General features: G+C 41.5%; 1 protein-coding gene across 8 annotated transcripts; it reads left to right on the top strand.

Moving 5' to 3' along the window:
* Window positions 1-334: 334 nt before the first annotated feature.
* Window positions 335-22,506, top strand: MRAP2 (melanocortin 2 receptor accessory protein 2). 8 transcript variants are annotated; one of them, XM_042803164.1, is made up of 10 exons: window positions 456-499; window positions 3,090-3,176; window positions 5,211-5,301; window positions 6,140-6,242; window positions 7,267-7,393; window positions 7,870-9,056; window positions 9,994-10,098; window positions 11,283-11,432; window positions 16,611-16,710; window positions 21,936-22,506. In XM_042803164.1, the coding sequence occupies exons 8-10, from the start codon at window positions 11,303-11,305 to the stop codon at window positions 22,327-22,329; spliced, it is 624 nt and encodes a 207-aa protein (XP_042659098.1). In that variant the 5' UTR covers window positions 456-499; window positions 3,090-3,176; window positions 5,211-5,301; window positions 6,140-6,242; window positions 7,267-7,393; window positions 7,870-9,056; window positions 9,994-10,098; window positions 11,283-11,302; the 3' UTR covers window positions 22,330-22,506. The 8 variants fall into 8 exon arrangements, with proteins under 8 accessions (XP_042659094.1, XP_042659095.1, XP_042659099.1 ...); XM_042803159.1 differs by lacking the exon at window positions 7,870-9,056; XM_042803163.1 differs by lacking the exons at window positions 7,267-7,393; window positions 7,870-9,056.
* The last annotated feature ends 1,017 nt before the right edge of the window (window positions 22,507-23,523 follow it).

Here is a 23,523-nt window from a genome sequence, read left to right as displayed (position 1 = left end):
CTCGCCTCTCCTCACCCTCCACAATTAACGTTCCCTCCGGAGATGTGCGCGTTCCCGCGAGGCAAGCCGCACAAGGAGGTTACTCCCAACTGGTGCTCAGACTTTGCCTCTGCCCCCCCGCCTCCCCTCGACGCCCGCAGACGCGCACGCTGGCCCGGGGGCAGCCGCGACCCCCGTCCCCGCCGGGATCCCCTCAGGGCGAGCGAACCCTTCCCGCCCCTGCGGCCGCCCGCGGCGCCCATTGGCCCGGGTGCGTCACGTGGCCCTGCCATGCCGCCCGGGCGGGCTGGGGCGCCGCGGCTGCTGCTGATTCATTGGCTGTGGCGGGGCGGGGCGGGGCGGGGCGTGGTCCGGCTTGGCTCTGCTCAGCTCGGCTCGGCTCGGCTCGGCTCGGCAGTTGCCGCCGCCCGGTCAGGTAGGAGGGTCGGGGCGGGCGTCGCCTCTCGCCGGTTTCATCCCGCCCGGTTGCCCCGCGGCGCTGGCTCGTCCCGGGCCAAAGGTGCGACCCCTCTTCCTCCGCCAGCCCGGGACGAAGTGGCGGTTTGAGGGGGGCTGGCAGCGTGCGGGGGGGGCGCGGGCGGCGGTGGCCGGTGCGGGTGAGCGCGGTGAGGGGACGGCGCTGAGGCGGAGGGCGGGAGGGACGGGGCGGCCCTGCCTCGCCCCGCGGTGGGGCCCGCCGGCTGTCCGGTCGGTCGGTGGGTGCGTGGGCGGGCGGTGTGGGAGTCCCCGAGCGCGGCGTGGGGTGCCGCTGCCCCGAGCGCCGTCGTTCAGCCCGCGTTAACAGGCGGCTGGGTGGTCTCGCCGCGGAGACCTGGTGACTTTTCGCGAGCCTGGACTATACCTTTTAGTTTTTTGAATTTTATTGAAAATAATGAAAAGAAAAGCTTGAGGTGAGTCTTCATTTGGGTCGTGTGGAAATGTTGCCTGCAGAAAGCTTAAGTCGCATTTCCGAGTTAGGAAGTCTGTGTATTGAAAAGCAGAACGGCTGGAAAGCACACAGCTTGCTTGGAATACGTGGACATTTTTTTCAGTCCCCCCAGATTGTATGTTGTGTTCTGCTTTGACTGCTGAGCATTTGGATAAACTTAAACATTTAATGTAAAATGTTTGCAGAAAAAAAAAAAAAAAGGCAAGATGAGTTTGTGGTGTTTTTGTTGTGTTTTGTTTTTTTTTTTTTTTCCAAAGTGATGCATCCCTTTGTGTTTTCAGACTGAAACGATGAACCTCTCCATGCAGCCTTAGATTACTTCTCCTGTCACTTTTGCCCTCTTCCTTACCCCCCATGTGCTCTTCTCCAATCTACTGATTCTCATACACTTTTTTTTTTTTTTTCCTTCCCGCCCCTTCCTTCTCCCTTAACAACCCCCGTCTTGGCAGATTTTTCCTCTGGCAAGCAGCCTCTGTTGACAGTGACTGGTGTGGTAGGCACCTCAGTCCCTGTCTGCCCTTCTTTTTGCTGGAGATGATCACCATGATAACAAGCCATCAAAACTTCCCTCTGAACAGTCTCTGTTCCCTGGCGCTTGCCTTGCTCGTCCTGGCTTATCAGCCTCATCCAGCGCCCGCTTACCGCTGGACGGTGGCTGGGAGCGTAGGCACGCTGTTAGTTTGCCACTTCTGTGACAGGCGTAGCTGGTAGAGGGATGGGATAGCAGTAGCAAGGCTGTCTTAAACCGCCTCGGTGAGGCGGGTTGGCGTTTGTTTGTGAGAACATTGAGGCACTTCCATTTCCAGGTGTGTTTCCCAGCCTTCTGCTCTGTTCTGTAGCCGTTCCCTCTGCTCCTGTCTGTTCTCATTTGAGCTCGCTGGAGGCTGTATACACAGGGATGCAGATTTACGTAACTGCTGTGGAAATAAATAGGTGGTTTTGTTTCTCTTTGGAGATAATTAGGTAATAGTCTCAAATACTGCTTGTTTTTCCCTGTTCATTTGTGGTTTCCTAATCAGAGAGTCAAGATAAGTTTTTACCACAGGAGTAAATACTTAGAAAGATGCCAGGAGAATGGTAACTCTCCATTGACTGAGGACAGTCTGGCTCCATTCTTGCTGAAAATAATGAGACATTCTAGGTGTATCAATTGCAAGCAAAAATATACAAAATAAATCAAGCTATTGCGAGAGAATACTTTTTTATTTTTGTAAGGGAAAAAAAAAATCCAGAATATTAAGAGCTGGAAAAGTAATTTACTACCTATTCTTTGCTGGTTGTCCACACACTTTCTTGTGGAAGAGGTTTTAAGGTAAAGCACAGATGATACTCTTGCAGCTTGTTCAACAATTTAAATAAAATTTGCAGTCTTTGAACCAATAATATGATCTATTACTGGCAAAATTTTAGTACAGATTTTAGTACAAATAAATGATGGGTTTATTCTTCGTACTCACTGCAATGGGCTTTGGTTGTACTGTTTTAATGATGTTTCCTTGATGTAGTTACCTGCTTATAGCCTGGTGTAGCACAGAGACATGGCAGGAATTAAAAATGGCAGAATTCAGGTGTGTGTGTACGTCATGTACTGCTGTCTGATTTACCTGAAATTTGTATTTGAGGCACTGCAATATTTTGTTTTCTTCTTCAACAGCACTGGAGGGAAGAATTAGATTTAAAGACAGGAAAAAAGAGTTTTGGTTTGAAAAAATCCCAAATCAGTTTTACTTTTATTAAACAGTCACCAAAATGAAGCTGTTTGAAATTCTTACTGAACCGATTAGGGCAAAATTTCTGCGTTGTATTGTAGGCTAACTACAAAAGTTTGGAAAATGTTTGTCATTTAAGTGTGGAAATTTTCAAGGAAAGTTGTATTTTTTTATTTGTTAGTTCTTGAGGAAACTTAATACATAACTGACTTCTCAAATTGAAAAACTCAGGCGTTACTTTGTGTCTGAGAGATTATGGTTTTACAGACCCTGTGTGTATGAGAGCATAAACTGAAGATTTTTCCACCATAGCACAGTCAAACCACAGCTGTGAGATACCAGAGTGTGGGAGTAGTTCTGACCAAATAATCTATTGTACCTGTTTTGTTTCAATTTTTTTTTTTGGTTTGTTTGTTTGCTTTTTTGTTTTTTGTTTTTCCCATCTCTGCCAGTTTATCTTCTGTTGGCTTCAGCGCAGACAAGGAACAAAATTATTTCTGTGGGGAGAGCCACCGAGAAGTGAAGAGGTGCTATGAGAGGTATGCTGTGTCCTGTACTTCAGGCCAGATAGATATTGCGTGATGATTAGAGTCTTATTTTGTAGTGGGAGAAGGGAAGTGTACTCAGCTTCCACTCTGCTTGTCAGCCTCAGCGCTTTGGCATTTTCTTCACTGCCGCAAGGCTAAAACAGGGCTATGGCAGGAGGCCTGAACACACTCGTCCATTTTCTGGGCTGTGCAACCTTATGAACAGCAGCTCTGCATGTAAAGCCCAGGGCTGGCACGTGGCGATGGGGTGCCCTGCAGGTTTGGTAAGGGCGGTCTGTGCAGCAGCAGCACCTCTGCTGTGGCACACGGGGTGGCTGCAGGCCCAGGTGACCGACACGAAGGGAGCCCGGGTAGTTTGAGCTGTTAATCAGTGCGGAGTTTCCCAGAAGCAAGCAATCACACAAGAGTAGCTTCCTCTTTCAGCCTTGCCCCTGTTACAAGTGGTTGGTTTAAGTGCGGCTGTTTGAAATGCTCCCAGGTGCCTCTGTTGTGGGATTTGGCTACACTGAGCACTATGCTTCCAGTGTTTCTTCATGACTTGCAGACTAGCCAATTTGAGTAAATCTAGTCTGGTAACCCTATGCATGGGGTTACATTCATTGACATATATTCTCTTCACAGCGAGATATTTTTGCTTTCAAATTTAATGTTATCTTTTAGTTATAGAAAAAAAAAAAAAGTTTGTTCTGTCCCTACTATGGAGGCTGGTCTTTTTATAGATTTGTATGTGATAACACAAATAGAAGGTATTTTAAAAACACCTCTTATAACCAACTTTTCTGATGGAGTCATTCCAGTTGCCCTGCAGTGGGGGCTGATCAGTAAGAATGTGCAGGGCGGGAAAGCTTTCCTTTCTCTCAGAATAAGGCATCGGATTGACAGACTTCAGGGTTAGCAAGAAAACCAAAACATCTCCATCTCAGCACTGAGCTTTCTGTGGGAATAAAGTTAATAAAAAGAGAAATTTAATAAAATAAAAAGGACTACTTTGTCAAGCCAGGAGAATTCAGGAAAATAGTGCAGCCCAAAAGCAGAGGCATTCAGGGCAGGCCAGTTGAAAACTTCCTTTACAGTTTACTCATTCGTCATTAGTGGATACGCCAGCACTCTTTTACCTCAAGGTTTTTTATAACAAATCAGCCTGGGACTTCTATTTGTGATATTTACTGGAAAGTTAAAGGTTAAAATTGGCAGTATTATAAGCAGCTGAAGGAAAGGCAGCCATTCTTTTGGACAGTAGTGTATATGCTCACATATGCTATTGGTGCCAGTGTCTGTAACACTGTAGGACTGAAAAGGTCTCAGAACTTTGGTGCTTACTCATAGGTCTTCTTCTAGTCTGGTTAGTCTTGAGGGAACTTGGGTTTTGAAGCTGTCATACCTGCACATCTAGGAGGAGGTTGAGTTTTAGTGGGGAGAGGAAAATGGGCTCAGCCGTACCCAGAGCTCTCTTCTGACCACAGCCTTGCCGTGTCTGCAGCTCTGCCCATGAGCCATGTCCAGAATAAGGTTCACCCTGGGGGCATGTCTGGGAAAAGGCTATGGAAAGGATAATCTTCCCTCTTTAAAAAATGATCTGAAACTTAAACCTGTTATTTTCTCTTCAGAAAGATAGACTTTTCTTTGTTTAAAAGTGTTTTCTACTGTGACTATAACAACTGTCAAGTTGTTTGGATTTTTTGTGTGTAGAGATGTATTATTTGGGTGGAAGAGTGAATTCTTGTAATATATCAATTTTTGCCATCCTGAATGTCAAAATGAAATGTTTTCTGAGCTCTACTTTGTGCACTGAAGCTGGATGATGGATTGATTATAATTCTGCCCTAGCTGCAGGAAATAAATGGAATTATGGGATAGTATATCTTTATTATTTGCAGATAATACCGTCTCTTAAGACTGTATATTCTGGCTGTAATTTTTAAGGTTTTTGGTACTGGAATTAAGCTAGGCTATTTGTTTCAGGGTGTTTTGAGAGCAAGTCCCTGTAGCTCTATACTAACCGTTCCATGTCTCTGCTGTCTGCAGGACTGAAACTTTTTGAGAGCAAAAGGAATACATAGCTTCTGTCATGCTACGTTAGGTATGATTCAGCTGTCTCCTCAGACAAGGCTTATAAGTGAGTTTATATAGCATTTGCTCTATTTTTTGATCCATCTAATTGTCTGTGAACTCATAGTGCAGTATGATTTCATATTAGTTTCTGGCTAACTTCCAGGTGGCCCCTACTGAGTTGAACTATTAAGTGGGCATTAGCGTTCGTACGTATCATTATTTTTAGGAAAATCCTTGGTAAACTGATTTGGCCTCTTATTTGTTAAATTTACTTTAAATTCATAATGCCATCGCTTTTAAATGAAGTACAAACAGTAGCTATACAATTAGCATACAAATTGTATATAATGGTCTGGAGACCTCCTTTCACACTGCAGCACACACAGTGCAAGATATTAAGCATTAGTACATGGAAAATAAGACATTTTCATGAGAATTTGTGAGGTGGATAAGTGGCTTATTTTTGGAGTCTACATTGCATAGTTCTAATGTTAATAAAATGTATGTTGTATAATACAGTAGTATGAGGCACAGATGTCTGTAACTTTGTCCTTTCTCATCTGTAGTTCCAAGAATAAGCAGTGACTAAACCAGCATTTTTCCTTACCATTGTTATAAAGTCCTTTTGTGACAAATCCAATATCATTCTTGTCATTTTAGTGTAACAGCTCATGCAGATGATGCTGTTTGTGAGCATCATTCACAAACATAACCACTGTTAACATTGGTACTTTATTTTTTTCTCCAAGAAAAGTCACAGGTATCATGTATTCAAAGTTGGCATATATGATTTGATTTTTTTTTTTTCTTTTTAAATTGTACAGTCGGTTTTCAGGTATCTTTCTATTTTTCTTGCTAAATTTCACTTGTTTTATATAGCTTGCTTTCCTCTTTTATTGCAGGTGGGAAGATTGGGTATTCCCCTGAAAAGACCATAAGTTTGATATCGAATCCTGCCCATCTAGGATCTTGAGAATTAGCAAGAAGCAAGAACCATTTGGCTAAGTATTTCCTGCAGATTTCTTTCTCATCTGTGCTTGGGAGTGGCACAGCTTGTTCAAAGCAGTAGCCATGTAGTAGGGTTGTAGAAAGATGGGGTCCATATTACTTTTCAGCTGATGCAGGGCAGAGTAAGTAAGTTTTGTGCTTGGGTTTTTTTCATTGACTTTTCCTCTGAATACCTCTTAGTCCGTGGGATGGAGTGAAAAGGAACGTGGAAGTGACTGGTCCCCTTTCCCCACTCCAGACAGAATATTGTTGCTGGTGTGGGGACTTAGGGGATATGGGAACAGCCTGAGTTGTAAACATCTCATAGTCAGCAACTTCTGGGTTAGTTGTACTGCTGAGTTGATGCAGCAGGGTATAGTGCTAAGCTTTCTTAGGCTAGGATTTCTCACAGTTTGAAATATTGCTATTAGGTTTTTTTTATTGTTTTCCTGCCTGGCTTTTGGGATCTTTGCACTTTGCAAGGGACCAGCAGTTTGTTCATTTATTCTGTGAAGACTATGGAGTGCTTAGTCTCTGTGACAGTAAGTGGAATGGAAGTATGTAGAAAATAAATGTAGTTTTTGATTGAAAATTTACAAGGTTGCTTGTGTCTACCATCTTGATAGTTCTTCTTGATCCAGAAATGCACAGTACATTGACCAGTCCATACGGGTTTATTCTTGTGCATGCAGGTCAGGTTTGGAGGTAGTTGTTGCTGGTTACATACAAAGCCAGTTTCAGATGTACACAAAACCAGATTTGCCTTTGTGGCTCCAGAGGTGGTATAAGCCATGACGTTGTGCTTCAGATACAGTGTGTGTCCAGTTTTGCCTTTACAGTGACTCATTTTGAAAGGTAAGTGGCTGTGAACTTTGTGCAATGGGTCTGTGATGTCCAGATTGAAGCAAATAGTCCAACTGCAGCAGTGTTTGATGCCTTGCTGCTGCAGTGCAAAGATGTGGTTTTTGTGCAAATGCAGCCCAGCAGTCAAACTGGCTTGCTCGCTGGCAGGCAAGCTGTGACATTACAAACTTTCACGCAGGTTACAAATGAGTTCTGAAGAAGGTATAATTCAACTCCAGAAGTTGCAGTCGTGTCTCCATGGGGAGTGTGTGCATACCTGTTGACACCCTTTATCTGCCGAGAGCAACCCAATGCTCCAGAAGGATGTGAGCACTTTACCTTTTTAGTTACCAGGAGACTAAACTTGTGGTTGGCAGCACAGAACATAGCCCTGCTTTGAGGTTTCTTGAGTGACCAAATTGAAGCTTTTTGTTGTTTGTTTACTTGTTTCTGTAAGAAATGAGACAGAGTGAGGAAGGGCTGTCTGCGAAGGGCTGTCTGCATCCATACATGTCAAGGTCAACAGAGGGACTTTCATGTTTGCCTCAAACAACTTCTGTGCCCCCTCAAAAAACCCTCAGCAAGGTCAATTAGAGGAGCTCCCTGTCGCGCCGCAGAGCTGTGGGATGAATCACTGCTGTCCATCCCTGGCAGAAAGAGTGCTTGAGTGCATCTCCTGGGAGAATTCCTTCCCTGAAGCCTTTAGCTGGCACCTGAAGTCCCTCCATGACCTGCTGCACCCTGGCAAATGCATCTGACAGCCTGCTAGCATGCCAGCTCACCCTGCTTTGCTCTTCCTCAGGAGATGGAAGGTCTTAATGTTCACTGTTGTTGCTGCACTGATCCTTGTTCCACCATGCTAGGCTGGCTGGCTAAGTAGAATAAAAGGTTTGTTTTAACATGTTTCATGCTGAGGTTTTGAAAGCATTTGGACAGACAAAGCTTACAAGTGAGTGGTAAGCTAGTTTGGGACAATGCTTACGCTTAACTGTACTGGATGATTTAGAGTCATATTTTATATGTCCCACAAAGCCTGAGGCACAGGTTTCAGTTAGCACCTCTCCCTCTGATAGTGGCTTGTCTACAGTGAAAGTAAGTCTAGAAATGCTTGTAGTCAGCAGTGAAACACTGGAGCTTCTAGTCCTAACCCAAGACTAAACCAGGACAGATTATTGCATCCTAGAAGTGGCTATTCTTCCCATAAATCATAAATGGACATGAGTGATTAGATTGGGAGACAGATCTGCATGTGACCCAATTAATCCTATCTGCCTGCACTTGAGGTGGAAGAAACTGTTTATATACCCTATTCTGTAGTTTTCTGCCTGTGGATTCCTGTTCAGCTCTTTCTATAATACTAAAAGCGAGAGGGTGACAATGAACGTTGGTGATACCATATGAGAAATATTTAAATAAAAGACTCATCTGGAAGGCTATAGAAGAGAAAAGCAGCCCGTAAAAAGAATGTGCTAATAAAACGTGTCAAGAGACACATTGAGGAGAAGGGGAAAAAAGATGATGGGAACCCTGTGCAGCACCATGTATTCTCAGGGCCCAGTCACAAAATGAAACACAAAATCTTTTAACAGACAACTGACAGAGCTGAGATGGGAGCAAACTAGGACAGGAATCTTAGTTTTTTTTTCTCTGTGCTGTTTGACTGCCACAGAGGCAGCAGTTACTTTAGCTGATTAAAATCTAGAAAAACTGTCTAAAATTTAGACATTCTCTTTTTGATTTGAGGAAATAAGAAGGTTTTCTAGTCACTGGGAAAGCAAAGGAAGAACTTTACTGTTAACACAGGCACTTAGACTTACCTCTTTCTGTCTTACCTCTGTCTTTTAGCCCCTCTTGAAGGGCTGGCAGTAGAGGATAGGAAGCATAATCAGGTGTGAACTGGGTTGTCCTTTACAGCCATCTTTTTTTCTTCCTCCTCTGTGCTTCAGCCTATTTATTCTTGCTGGGAGCTTTCTGAGTGGCTAAAGGAAGGTGAGGATAATGTGAAAGCTCCTCATTCTGACCCAGGAATGGGGTTGATCGTGTCTCATGCCCCTCCCACCCTGTCCTATTGGCAAGTTGTTTATTGTGAAAACTAAACTGGTTTGAGTTGAAAAATAGATCCATTTCTTGTTTTAAAGGATGTATCACTTGCCAGTCAAGTTTTGGTATGTGTTTAAGGTTCTGAATGTTGTAACTGGGTATGAAGTTTACTTTTTCAGGCATACTTCACTATTTATTTAGAACTGTTTTGAGACATTCCTGCCAGCATTTGCTTATTGTAAATAGTTACAGAAAGAACTTTTTTACAAACTTGAAATGCTGTTCGTATTCCCTGGGTGAATTTGTGTTGTCATTTTGTGCCTGATTTCTTGTTACTTATGTATGGCCCTCCTAGCATTTGGAACGATGTTCTTTACTTGCACAGCCTTAGTCAGTCGCACTATCCTTAGGAAGGACTGAAGTGTCAGTTATTTTGCATGACATGGCTATTTAGGGCCCTTCTTTCCAAGAATTTTTATCTGGATTTGACTTTGTGCTCTGAGAAGTTTCATAGCCCACAGAACAACTAATTGCGATAGTTTTATGAACTGCATGAAGTCCTCACCCTGCTGGGTTTTAACTGAATGCAAAATTACCCAAAGCTCAACTTGCTATTACAAAAACTGTTTTGTAATATGCTTCAAGTTGGTTGTCCTGACTCCAGCTGCTGCAGCAGATGTTTTGTGCAAAGATGTGCTCTCTTTTGATGTGCATAAAACCGTCCAATGTTCTGAAAAAAATTACTCTGCAAAATGGAAATCCCTGGTGCAGTGTTGTGGTAATGACAGAAATATCTACCAAGATGCTTTAATGATGCTTAATGTTGCATTGCAGTTTTTGTTAATCTGTGGGAAAAATCACTCCTGTTTTATTTTCCTTTCCATAGTGGCATATTGAAGCTGTTTATTGGCGCAGAGAAATTTAGGTTGGAAGGGACCTCTGCTGGTCATCTGGTCCAACTTCCTGCTCAAACCATGTTCAACTAGATCAGGTAAATTTTTTCTTGTATCTAATTTATATTTCCCATTTCCCAGTGTGTGTCCATTGCCTCATGTCCTTTTACTCTGCACCCCTGAGAAGAGTCTGGCTCTGTCATTTCTGCATCCTCTGACTGGAACTGCAGACAGCACTAAGGCTTTTCTGGAGCCTTCTCTTCTCCAGGCTGAACAAACCCAGTTCCCCAGGCTCTCGTGCGTCCTGTGCTTCAGCAGCCTGACCATCTTGGTAGCCTTCCACCGGACTTGCCCCAGCGCGTCCGTGTCTTTCTAGTATTGGGGATACCAAAGTTGGATACAGTACCCCAGATACAGTCTTTCCAGTGGCAAGTAGAGAATAATAAACACTTCTCTTGACCTGCTGTCTACATTCTTGTTAATTCAGCCCAGTACATGCTTGGCCACCTTTGCCACAAGGCATATTGCTGACTCGTGTTCGGCTGGTCCATCGCAAGTCCTTCTCTGCAGAGCTGCTCCCCAGCAATCAACTCCCAGCCTGAACTATGGCACAGAGCTATTCCCTGTAGGACTTTGCATGTGCACTGGTGATCTTCACAAGGTTCCCTTCTCCAGCTTGTCCCGGTCCCTCTGAGTCGCAGTCTGCCCTCCAGCCTCTTGACTGTTGCCCATATAATCCGTGACCTTGCTACAAGTGCACTCCCTTTCATTGTAGCGTCGGTCCCTGAGGGCTACTACTGGTAACCTGCTGCCAGCTGGACTTTTTATGGATAATATAACATAACCCTTTTCAGCCTGTTAGTCTGGACAGTTCTCCATACAGATGTTCATGGCAGCATTCATCCTAAGGTGCTGTGGCTGACGGTCTTTGGTATTTACTACTTTTGAGCTACAAAATCTATATTCAATCTGAGGAGCCTGGCTTTGATACTTTGTACACTTACAGGCATCTCTGTGGAGGTGAACTTAGGTTCTCTTCTTTTCCATTGAAGAGAAGCTTTGTGTGGGCTGGTGGTTGACCAGCCAACAGTGGAGAAGGAATAAGAGGGGATGTGATAGCCTTTGTCTGGATTTTAAAGGAACAGGTGAGAACCTTTGTGTGAGTGGCTGCTCTTGGGAACAGTGAGGAGGAAGAGATCCCATAAACACGGAAGGATTATCTCTAGAATCAAAAGATGTGCTAGAAGTATGTGGTCTCCATTAACGCATTTTGTGTCCCCAGGTATATATTTATTGAGGTGCATGATGTCTGCCCTGAGGATGATTTCTAACAGAACCTCCCAGCAGGCCTTGTCTAACTCTGATTACACCTGGGAGTACGAGTACTATGAGTATGGACCGGTGTCATTTGAAGGCCTGAAGGCTCATAAATGTAAGTTCAGGTGCAGCGGAGCTTCCCCATGCTAATGTTCCTGCTCTTCATTTGTAACCGATCATTGTATAAAAATACCTGCCCTAATTTTTGGTTTGTCAGCAATTAGAGGTATTACTCTGTGTTAGATTATTGTAATTGTTTATTAGTCTGTGTCTTTTTATTGACTGCTTTCTTTGTGCATGAGAGAACCGTGAATTTCTTGTCTGTGGTATAAATTTATCAATACTGAGGAATATCAGACTGCGAGGAACAGTTTGTAACAGCAAATACAGCCACTGCTGCTTCTGGTGACTACTTGGTATGATCCATGTTGCTTTGTTCTTGTTCCTGTTATTGCTTAAAAGGTGGGCAGTCTTACTGCTTTTGTTTTTCCTAATAGAAAATAAATTTAAGTCTTTTGAAAAGACTTAAAACAAAAGGAAAAATTTCTCCTTATGAAGAAATTTTTGTCTTTGGGACTACGTTTGTAGGAATGTGCTAAATTCAGGGGTTCTGCTAATGTTAGAGCTGTTTTACGGTAGAAGTAACAAGTGGAGGATGGAGACCAGACAGGTGAACAACACGGGTAGGAATTGAAAGGAAGTTTAGGACAAGGAAGTGCAGCTGGACCAACATTTATCTAAAATCTAGACAATGGCTTTGGCTTTTATGAAATTTATTTTTTTATATTTTTAGGAGGGAGATGGTTATGGGGGTAAAACCAAACCAAACCAAAAAGATTAACTCAGAATTAGTGGGTATGTTTTGTGAGTAAGTTGAAAAAGAGAAGCAAACCACCTTGTTACTTTGTTTCTGATCTTAGATACACTATAAGAGGGTTTCATCACCAATCTTCTAAGTATTGGGGAAGGGTCTCCATCCAGTGCTGGAGCACTGGCCCAGGGCAGGATATAGACTTTCTGCCTAGTGTAACGATGAGGGTTCAGACTGGGACAGAGGAGTGCCTGCAGTGACAAACAGCAGCCCAGAAAGGCTGATATCCCTTGGCTCTGCACAGTCAAGAAGTTTTGGGGAGGCTCTGTAAGGGACAGAAGAAACTTGAAGTTATTAACACTTTTAAAAAAACTAGAGCAGAATTTGCTTTTTAGCCTAAAATGTACTTTTTTTTTTTTTTTCCCAAAAAAAAAGTCTACTGATTACTGTCTGTATTTTTACAAATGTTATGTACTTGAAAAATGTAGGTTACCTTTTATCATGTTTCTAATTTATATTCCATTCTTCCATTTAATCAGAGGCCAAACTTGATTACAAAGATTACTGATTACAAAGATCAGCTGCAGTGTTATGCACATTCCTTCTTTTTAGCTTGGTGTGTCAGAGTGTGATGGAAGGAAAATATATGAATTATAGTTACCTCTGGATTGCGACGGTATGGTGGCAAAACAGATCTTGGATTGCCATTGAAATCTTATGAAAAGAGGTTAACAGGCATATTGAATCAGTGACCTAGGAAGTTTCTTCTGGATATTTTTTCAGTTGTTTTTTTTTTTTTTTTTTTTTTTTTAACCAGTAGATTGGAGTTGGGTCTGTTTAACTTCTGAGTTTAATATAATAAAGAAACTGTCTGTGTTGTATATGGCATGGTATTTATTGACATGGTAGGTTCTTGGCATGTTTCTTGTTCTCGCTATTTCCAGCGTTCTGAGACTGCTGAGGAATATGGAAGCAATGTGATCAGACATTTAACTTCACTGAAATCCTAAGGTGGGGAGGAAGGAGGAGATTACACTGAGGCTGTATTAGGAGGGAGACCTTGAATATTGTCAGGGAAGGGGTATTAATGAGTGCCTGTAACATAATGCTGGAGAGCTTAGAGGGGAGTGAACTCCAGTTTAGGTGATGCAGGCTGATGGTGACACTTGGCCAGCTGTGAAACATCACTGGCCTTTCTTAAAATTGGAGGGGTGTGGTTTGATTGATTTATTTTTGATACACAAGGTATTTCGCCCAAAATTGAGAGGGCACTATTTCGAACCATGATGTAAGATGAATTCCACAAGAGAAAGTTGGGAGGCCACTTTTGGGCTAATGTTGATTTAATTGTAGGCAAGGGGAGGTTCCTAATAATTTAAGGTATGTACAGAGGATTCCATAAGCTTGCTTTCTGAAAGCAGAGAAAAATTTATGCAAAGTGACCTGAGAGGAAAAATATTGACAAAACAATCTAATACATAAAGATGTTTCTTAAAAAAAGGTGGGAAGAAGATGAGGTGTTCAGATGCCACAGTGACTTATCAAATATATGACTGCAAAGAGAAAAAAAAAGCTGTTTTACAAGTAAGAAGTATGTTTTGCCTGAGAAGTGAAGGCAGGAATCAGAGAATCCAGAAAAGTAGATACCAGATGTTTTCTGAATTAAAACTTTATCAAGTAAATAGACAAAGATCTGGGAGATATCTGTGACTGGCAGAGATAAGAACAAAATCTTTTTTTATGCCTTTGAAACAGAAGAAACCTCAGTAACATTAGAGCAAGGTAAAATAGGTAGAAATGACCCAGGGAGTCAGAACTGCTGCCAGGATGTGGTGAGTCTGTTAGGAAGGAAAGGAAGGCTGATACTGCAACTTGAGAAAGTCATGGGATACTTTCCCAATGTATTGTAACATGGGACAGTATTATAAACGTAGTCCTAAGTTTCATATTTTTTGAATAAATGTTGTTAGGTACTGTTTATTTTCAGTAAATGTTTAGAAGTTCATAGGTTTGGATAATTTGCACTAAATGACACCTGAATGAAATGCTGAAGAGAACTCGGGCCACCTGCTTTAATTTTAAACAAATCTGAAGAATTTGATACAGCAGAGGGTTGGAAGTGTGTCAGGAGGCACAATAAAGCAAGGAAGATGTAGCTTTAGGCTCAGTAGAAATACTGTTGTGGGGGAACACCAAACCGACCACAAGACAGGCATGTTTTTCAGCACACAAGCAAGGTTGGCAGGTGTGGTTTTTGTGGGGAGTAGTAGTTTATCAGAATCTTGATATATATTTTTTTTTTAATTTTATTTGTTTCCTTTAGCTTTTTTTTTTCCTTAGTTGATGAGTTTAGTTTTGCAGCTTGATCAATATCATCTATGTGCATATTTTTTAGACATCTTACTTGATCAGACTTTACATTCTGGTTATCAGTGCAGTTGCACATCATTGAAGCACGTCTGACATTGGTAGGTGCAAGTAGCTGTAAATGGTTAAGTGGTAAATTTTTTTAATAGGAGTATTTCTTTTTAGATGAAATAGTCAGGTACTACAAAGTCCAGTAGGAGGGTAGATAATCATGAGCTCTTGTGTATTAGTAAGGCCAAACACAAGATGCATCTTGAACCACTGAATGAGGGCTGTACTTCTAAATTATTTTCAGAATCATTTTATGGCTCATAATGCATGGAATTACAGAAATTAACTCATACCAGTATCCTTTAAGCAAAAAGGGGTAAAGGAGTATTACAAACCACCCCCCTTCACTACCCCCACCCCCCCACCCCAATCATAAACACCTATACTTGAACCACCCTCTGGTTATTTTACAAAGGGTGTTGAGAGGGGGAGATGTGTCACAGGAGAGATGGAATAAACATTGCAGTGGGAGACTTGAAACTTCACCTCCTTAGCTTACCAGAAAAAGGGATTAGAGAGTGACTTGGTTGTGATAAGTATTTTCACAGGGAGAAAATCTGAAGTTGCAGCAGGCACTTTGACTTTGCAGAGAAAGAGCAAATGGTTTGAATTGATTTCCAGTTTCCAGGTACGCCTTTTAGCATGGAAGATATTTTGCTGTGGGAGTGTGATTTACCACTGGGGTCAGGCACCAGGCAGGAGAGCTTAGCCGATTCCTTGGTTTCTGGTGTCTTTAGTCCTGTATGAGATTCAACACGCTGGCTAAAGTTCTGTGCTGTGCCTGCTGCACTAGGTCAGATGCTCATGTAGGTTTACAGCCAGCAGAGATCTTTGAGGTTCAGTAATAGCTGTGTAATGAGAGGTTAAGGGGGAAGATAGGATACCTGTTCTGATCAAGATTTCCTTCTTGCCTGTTTGTACGTTGTTTTTTTTTTTTTTTTAACTTTTACAGTGGAAGTTTTGAATGTTTGCATAAACAAAAAATAATGTAACTGAAATGGTAGGTGAAAATGTACCTGTGTACTGTGGGAGACCTGAGCCAGGTCATATTTTGGGTTCGTGCTCTGTAACTTTGGGCCATGCTTATCAATTGATTGTTGTCTGGAAATATGTTTGTCCCACTCGGACCTCTCTTAATCAAGTTCCTGGAATCTTCGAGCCTCCTTCAGGAGCAACTGTGAATCAACTTTGAAGTCGTAAGTGGACATAGATTTGTTTTAAGTAGGACTGGCGATTTATCTATATAATGTATTTATTTATTTGCTATAAATGAGAACAGTAGGTACATTTAACGCACCCAGGCAAAAACCCATGCTCTTCCCAGTTGCTTCTATATTTGGCTATTACATTGGTGTTTTCCTTTTAATTAACTGGTGGTTTGACTTTTTTTTTTCCAAATCCATTTGGCTTCTTTGACATTGTATTGCAGTTTTCTGTATGTAAGTTGGAAACCCAAATTAAAAATTATTTGAAAATGTCTTGTATATGTTGGTTGTTGGTATTTGTTGAGGTAGCAGATAGTTTTATCTGTGGTTCCGTTTATTTCAGAATCCTCTATTTTAGCACTGAATGAGAGCTAGCTCTTCTTAAACCTATTGTGTCAAAGAAATTAATCAAAACCCAGAAACTTAATGGTCTGGGGCAGAAATAATTTAAAATAGGAGGGGTTCAGTCCTACAGAGACAGCGGTTTTTGCTGAAAATGAAATAATCTTCTCTTTGAAGTTCTAGCACTGAAGTTGTTTCCAAAGCAATGCTTGGAAATGGGCCAGGCATCACAAATAGTGCTGCTCTTATTTTACTAAATGAGAGAATTCAACGTCTCGCCTCTTTCAGCTTGTTTCTGGTTTGTACAGACGTCACCAAAATTTGGGCTAGAAATGACCACTTCAGTGGCGGCTTTCTGTTTAAAAAAATAGATAATGATAAATCTGACTGTCCTTCCTCTTTGCCACTTGGGAATGAGCTGCAAAGTCTTGGGATTTGCAGTCGTGCTGCATGTGGAAGGAAACTTTCTTCAAACGCAGGTGAAATACTGATCATCTTGCTTTCTCTTTTTCGCCAGATTCCATTGTGATTGGATTTTGGGTCGGTCTTGCGGTTTTTGTCATCTTCATGTTTTTTGTCCTGACCCTGCTGACGAAGACAGGAGCACCACATCAAGAGTGAGTCTGAAAACTGGAATAATAAATTCTGCCTGCCAAATGGCATGCCTGTTCTTTTGCAGCCCCCAAACAAGCAGCAACAGTGCCGACATTGCACTGGCTCGGCACCATCTTGTTCTAGTCCTTATGAAAGGGTGCAGCCTGTCTTTGTTTCAAATAATCTTTGTTCCAAGCACTTCTAGGAGATCTATTCTGTAGAATTGTTGTTAATGTGTTTCCTATTTAGCAACTGGTCAGTAGGCATGCAGTAAGAGAGGGGAATAGCTGCATGTATGAATTTCACACTAAAAGGAAGATAGTGGGCAGGCTGCCAAACAGGTGGCTCTAGATTACTGTTCTACAAATAAATGGGGTTATTCTAGGTAGGCTCATGGTATGATGGAGTGGAACAGAGAAATGTGAATATTGACAGAATATATACAAATAAAATGCGATACAGATGTTAAATTGAGGAAGTTGAAGTCTGGAAAGTTTCCACGTTTGTGTGTTCAAGTCCAAAATGTAGGTATCAGCAGTATTTACAAAATCTTCCCTTCACCCTGTAGCTCCCCTAGTCTTAGAGTGTCTTAATTTCTGCTGAGAAATTCCAGTAGATGCTGAGGTACAGATCAGCTCCACACTTGTTTACCACCAGGGTCCTCTGAAAGTCATAAACTTTATTTCTTGTTCTTTCTGGCTGTTAAGTATGTGCGGACCATGCCTTGCCTCAACCATTTATCTGCATTTGCACAGCATGCAGGCTGTCAGTGTCCCTTCCTCTGAGAAAGTTTGAACCCACATCTGCTCTCAGGCTTGTGTGCCATAAAATAGAAATAAAAAGCCTCTCTGGAGAGTGAGATTGCTTGCAGGCAGGTAGCAATGATGAGAAGCTGATTGTGAAAGGCAATTGCTAGTTCTTCTCACTTCCTAAAGCAGACTGCCTATCTCTGCCTACTGAAGGCCCTTAGCTATTTAGCCACATGTTGACTGGCTCTGAAACTTCATGTAATAACACATCTCTAGAGACAGGGCCAAATTAGAGAGGACGTGCATATATTGTGAGCCTCTTCTCTGTGAAGGACATAGAGACAGAATAATTCAGCTTCCCAAAACTGACCTGCTGGTAGTTTTTCCTCCCTTATGGACTGTTATGGAGTAGCCAGACCTTGTTACCAAATACGTTTAAAGTCCTTGTAAGTGTTGGTGTGCTGCCTCTTTTCTTTGGAGATCTTGTTTCTTAGCTGAGCATCTGAGTTTGTATCCTATGTGAATAATTTGAGAGGGGAAGAAGTGATAAAGTCAAACATGCAACAAAGAGAATTTAACATGGATATTTGTCAAAAGTTTGTATACTTGTAAAAATGTACTTTCAGGTAGCAGAGGCCTGCTTGATATCTCCCACTGTCTTTCTGCTTTCTTCATCAGTTTTCTTGGGACAGGTTGCCTAGGGAGTTTGTGAAGCCTCCATCTTTGGTCAGCTTCTACATCCAAATAACCTAAGTTCAGCATTGGCGTTGCTTTCATCAGGGAATTAGGCTAGAGACCCCCAGAAGTCCCTTCCAATCTAAATCTTAATATAAGTTTTCTTCAGTTGCTGAAGAGAGCCCAGTTATTCCTTCCTGTATTAGCTTTGAACTTCCTTTGCAGCATTGGGAGCTGTGTGCTCAAATGCTTGCTCACTTACTATGTGTGCCGAGTTGGCACCTTTAACAAACTTGAGCACTTTTTTTTCTTTTAGGTTTGATAATCACATGTGTTATGTGTCTGGAAATAGTTCAGGAATATGCTAAGGGCAGTGAATACTGTTGTTTCCTCTTATTTTTTGATACATGTATATAAAAACTGGAGAACATAAATTCCTACCTGTGAAACTAGTCTGCACTGGTTTCAGTTTGCCTGCATCTTCTGTCTTTGTACCTGACTGGATTCTTCATAACTTATTGTTTCATTTATTGGGCTGTCTTACTGCCTTCCTTTAGAAATAGATGTTAATGGGATTCCTAGGTCTTGGGAGAAAGCCAGCCTGATTGATGGACGTGTCTCTGACTTCAGTAAGTCAATTTGGCTGTTCTTTAAAGTACCATTAATGTGAGAGAGAAGTGTAACTGGGTTCAGACGGATGGATCTAAAGTAGAATACTCTGATTTTTCTAGTAGTATGCTTTTCTTGACTCAATATAAAAGCGTATGAGAGCATGTACTTTTCAAAATTGTACGAGATGTTTAGAATTGAGTACATTCTGACAAGAAGAACAGGGTCAGGTTATGGACATGGAGAGGTAGAATTTTAATTAGTTATGGAAATGATGTCTGTTGCACTTTTGCTTGCATATTAGTATGTGTAGAACATTAACTTGTGTGACAAAAAAAATTGTTGACAACCTTTCTGAATTTCTGCCAGAGAAGTACTCTCATTCATCACTCGTGAGAAGATAGTATGCTATTATTGTTTCTGCATTTAAATATGTCCTTAAATACATTTGTGCAACAAATGCATGTGTTCATATAACCTATCTGTACAAAATATTGGCTGATGTAATCTCAAAGTTTCATGCAGCTATTGAGGCAGGTTGTACAACTAGTTGCAATAGAGGTGAAATGACTGGTAATTTTTTTTTTTTTTTTTTTTTAGAAATCATTTGGTTTTGGTTAAGGATTTTGGGGTGAAATCCAGAGAAAGAGGTAGATCCACTGAAACAAAAACTTCTATGTATATATGTATGTGTTTGCACATTTATTTAAAATTTATTCAGATTCAGGAAGGTTTCTTAGGTTCAGGGTAGCAGTTCTGGACTGGTACTAAGGATCTGTTTAAATCCCCCCAAGTTCCCTTTGGGATGCCAAACCCTGTTATTTTGGAGGATTGGCTACTTATTCCTTTCCATGATTTGCAAGCACCCCAGGTCACTTTAGGGAGTGTTGAGAGAAGGGGTGCTGAAGTGGTAGAGGAATCTCAAGTGTCAGTCCCAAACCAGTATGCCCCTGTTAGAAGGGTATACTGGGCAAAACGTCTGCACCCTGACAGTGCACTCAAGTCCAGTGGGCAGAGTCCAGAGGTTAATACTGACTCCAGCCAACAAGAACCCAGCATCGTAGGCTGGAAGATTCCCAGAAAAGGGAGCTTGGGTTAGTTCATTGGCAACTGCTTGTTTTGAGTGGTTTTCAGTATGTATGATGCTCAAGGTTTCTGATATTCACCTTTCTACTCTCTTGTTGGCAGCTTCTGAGACTTGGAGGGTGCTGTTGGCCCAAATATTGCAAAGGGATTTGATTGTCCAGGTGATTGTGCTTCCTTCTATAGCAAAACTGGGATTTCTGAGGCTGCTTTTCTTACTTTGAGTGTTCTGAAAAGATACATACTGAGGTACTGAGGTGTACTTGCATACTGTAATGAGCAAGACTATGCAAGTTTCTAGTCTAGTTTAAAAAAAAAAAATCCTGAAAATACAGAAAGATAGTGTTTGTGAATTTCAGAATCCAAAAATATCACTGTGTATTAGATCAAGTATTCCCTACTCATGAGCACAGGATTGTTCTATATTGTAAGTCCTCAACATTGTGGGTAATAAAATTTCTTTGCATCTTCAATTCTTCCATTTAGTGTATGTTGCCTGTCTTGTGTGCCCCTCTGTAGAGTCAGCCTTTGCTCCTTCATAGCTCACTGGATTATAAAGACCTTTCCACACCTATGAACTAGTGTTACTTCTGTAGTGGATGCATTTTAAGTTTTTTTCTGAAGCCACTTCTTTTTAGGCTTTATAGCACTTGTCCTTTCTCTGCTTATTTGCCACCTCCACTGTCTGTGCCACAATACAACCTAGAAGTACTTGGTGACGGATTTGCAAAACTATATACACAACTTAAATTTGGAGCGGTACTTTCTGTTGCGTTATAAATATGTAAATGTCAGTCACCAGTTCTGACGGCTACCACAATATTATTCCAGTCTGTTTGCCTCCCGGTGTGTATACAGTAGATTATTTTTTCAGTTCCTGGTCCGCCTTGCATCGATTTAAACGTGCTTCTACATGCTTCACTTTGAAATGCAGAATGAGCCAATACAGTTTTGACAAACTGGAGGACTGCTTTGATTTGAAGGCCAGTGTAACTGATTTTGTTAGGACAGAATTCCTGTATCATGTAATGGAAATAAATGAGCATCTTTAAAATTGACTATGACCGAAAGACTAATGGTAGGTATCCAGTGAACTTGAAGGTTTTAGGGGTAGATTTCTGAAGGTGCCATCAGAGACTTTCAAAAGCGCGTGTAGGCACTTATCTCCTACTGCAGACTCAAAGGAATTAGAGATTTTCAGAGAAACACTAAGTGCTGTGCGCACCTTTAGGCATCCAGCTATCTGGCTCAGTGTCATTTGCTATATGTTCATGTGTAAACAGTACGATTTATTAAATCTTAATAAAACTTGTATTCTGAGAAAATGTCTAGATTTTTCACTACTCATCCTCTGGATACCTCTACTGTTTTTCAGATGCAAATAACTTGCATTTTGTGATGTGATAGCTTATAAATTCAGCCTGACAAAGAATGTACTACTATCTGTCTAGGTTGAGATTTTTTTCATCCCCAGCTGTTCATGGCTCCTGCACAAGTCCATGCAGGTTGGAGCTTGTTTGAGCTAACGCTTCTAGAAAACTCCAAGAAAGATGTTAAGATGTCTTTGCTGGGCCATGTGTCTGAATTGTTAAGACTGCCAGTCCTTATAGCAGTCTTTAGTTCCAGCTTTCCTAACTGGAAAATCTGAATGTCACTGACTGAAGTCAGTGGAAAAGATGGTTTGATGCCTGGACAACCAAGCACTCAAATTGTGCCTTTAGTGACAGCAGTGCTGCCTGTGTCTCAGATTTTTCTTTATCAAAGATTTTTCTCAGTGTTCTATAAGCCATTTAAAAAAAAACTTGCTACTACTTGATATCAAGAGGAAATACTGAAGAGTTATTTCTAAGCTCATTCAGTGAGCTGATTATTATGGTATATGGATTACCAGAAGTGCTATTTCAGAGTGCTGGCATTGATAAACTTACTCCCATGGAAAATTATCATGACAAATCAAGACTTAAAACAGCTTTGCAGAAAACAATAAATAGTTCTGGCTTTTAAAGTCTGCTGTAGGTAAACTGTAGTGTTTCCTTTCTTCCTGATCGTACCGGTTGCTGAAGCTAAATCTTCTGTTAGGACATGGATAGTTCTACTTTTGTGCTTACTGTATTTTTCTTCTTTCTCTTCAGCAATGCAGAACCTTCTGAAAAAAGATTTCGCATGAATAGCTTTGTGGCAGATTTTGGAAGACCTCTGGAGTCAGAAAGGGTCTTTTCTCGTCAAATAGCTGAAGAATCCCAGTCGCTTTTCCATTTCTGTATTAATGAAGTAGAACATTTGGACAAAGCAAAACAAAGTCGGAAAGGTCTAGGTCTGGAGAGTAATATCCACTTCCAGGAAGTTCCCAGGAACAGTGCGGTGTTTGAAGAGGACCCAAACTGTCTTACAAAATTTAACATTCCTAATTTTGTGAACACGGAGCAGAACTCTTCACTAGGTGAGGATGATCTCCTCATCTCAGAGCCACCAATCATTTTAGAAAGCAAATCAGTCATGCAATCTTCCCATCGGATCCTTGACTGAAAAGTCTTTTACTTTAAGGTAAACATTCCCGTTTTTGTCCAGTTTGAAGTCTTTCCTGGCCTTCTGGTGTTTTGATAGGAGGTATTTCAGACTTGTGCTTTTTATTGTATAGAAGACTGGCTGTGCTGACAGAACTCCATTTAGACAAAGAGTAAAACACTGAGTGCTTTATTCTGATGCCTTCTGTGGTCTAAAACTTTTGCCCAGCATTATTTTTGTTTCCTGATTTTTTTTTTTTTTTCCTCTTGTTTTGTTCTTTTGTTTTCAAATGACTGCTTGTGTGCAGCTTCTGAAGGGATACCATAATAATTTGTGGGGACTGTGAAGGCTGGAGCCTGGCACTGGGAGGTGTATGAAAAATCGTTGGCCAAGAAAAATGTAAACCTCAAATTAAGACTAAAGCAAAGAATAAACAGGCAGCCCCTGGGGAGGTTCTGCAGCTTCTGCCACTCCCAAAAAGGACACCTGAAACTGAGCAGCACAGTGGGTATCTGCTTGGCATTCACTTCAGTTTCTGATTCCTAACTGCTTTTTGGTGCAGGTTAAACCCAATGTGAGAAGCTTTCAGAGGGAATACACCTTGCATATTAAGTTGTTCAGTTACAATGTTTACAAAATGCTACTACCACCTGCTGCTGAGTAAAGGCAAATTGGTGCCTGTCATTATAGTACTTTGGAGTGACGTTCTGATAGCTGCCCAGTGATAGTATTCTATACAAAACCAGTAATTTGACTTTTTTTTTTTTTGATTGCTGATGCAAACTTCCAGTGTGGCAAGTGCAAAAATCAGTAGCTAAATCACAGGAAATCCAGTAAGAACTATTCTTCTTTTGCTAATAGAGTTACTATATGCAAACAGTGGTGGTATGTTAAGCTGGTGCTAAGCTTTGCTTATATCCTGCACCTTCCTACGCCTTTTGGCTCTATAAATGACCCTTTCTTGACTAGTGGGCCAGTGAAGGGCTTGGGAGTTGTTGAGAGGACCAGCTCCAAAAGCATAGCTGAGCTGGAGTTGCTCCATTTTTTTGTACTCGCTTGGGATGGTGTTGCAACCACAACTGTTCTCCCAGGGAAAGGCTAGTTATGGAATTGAATAGGTGTAATTTCAACCCGTATGTTTATTTTTTAGAGAAAGAATAAGGTTCTGAACCTTAGCCAGTGCTTAAATTACCTTTCAGCTTTCTGCAAAAGATG

The sequence above is a fragment of the Tyto alba genome, unplaced genomic scaffold (genome assembly GCF_018691265.1).
Source record: "Tyto alba isolate M040663 unplaced genomic scaffold, T.alba_DEE_v4.0 Super-Scaffold_40, whole genome shotgun sequence".
In the NCBI taxonomy this organism is placed as follows: Eukaryota; Metazoa; Chordata; class Aves; order Strigiformes; family Tytonidae; genus Tyto; species Tyto alba.
Note: the sequence above shows the minus strand (reverse complement) of the source record. Positions and strands in the feature narration are given on the sequence as shown.

Bases quoted from the DNA above. Each gene is read 5' to 3' on its own strand.
- MRAP2 (XM_042803160.1), top strand. From the start codon at position 11,303: ATGATGTCTGCCCTGAGGATGATTTCTAACAGAACCTCCCAGCAGGCC. The intron at 11,433-16,610 runs GTAAGTTCAGGT...CTTTTTCGCCAG, and splicing joins AGGCCTGAAGGCTCATAAAT to ATTCCATTGTGATTGGATTT. The intron at 16,711-21,935 runs GTGAGTCTGAAA...CTTTCTCTTCAG, and splicing joins ACAGGAGCACCACATCAAGA to CAATGCAGAACCTTCTGAAA.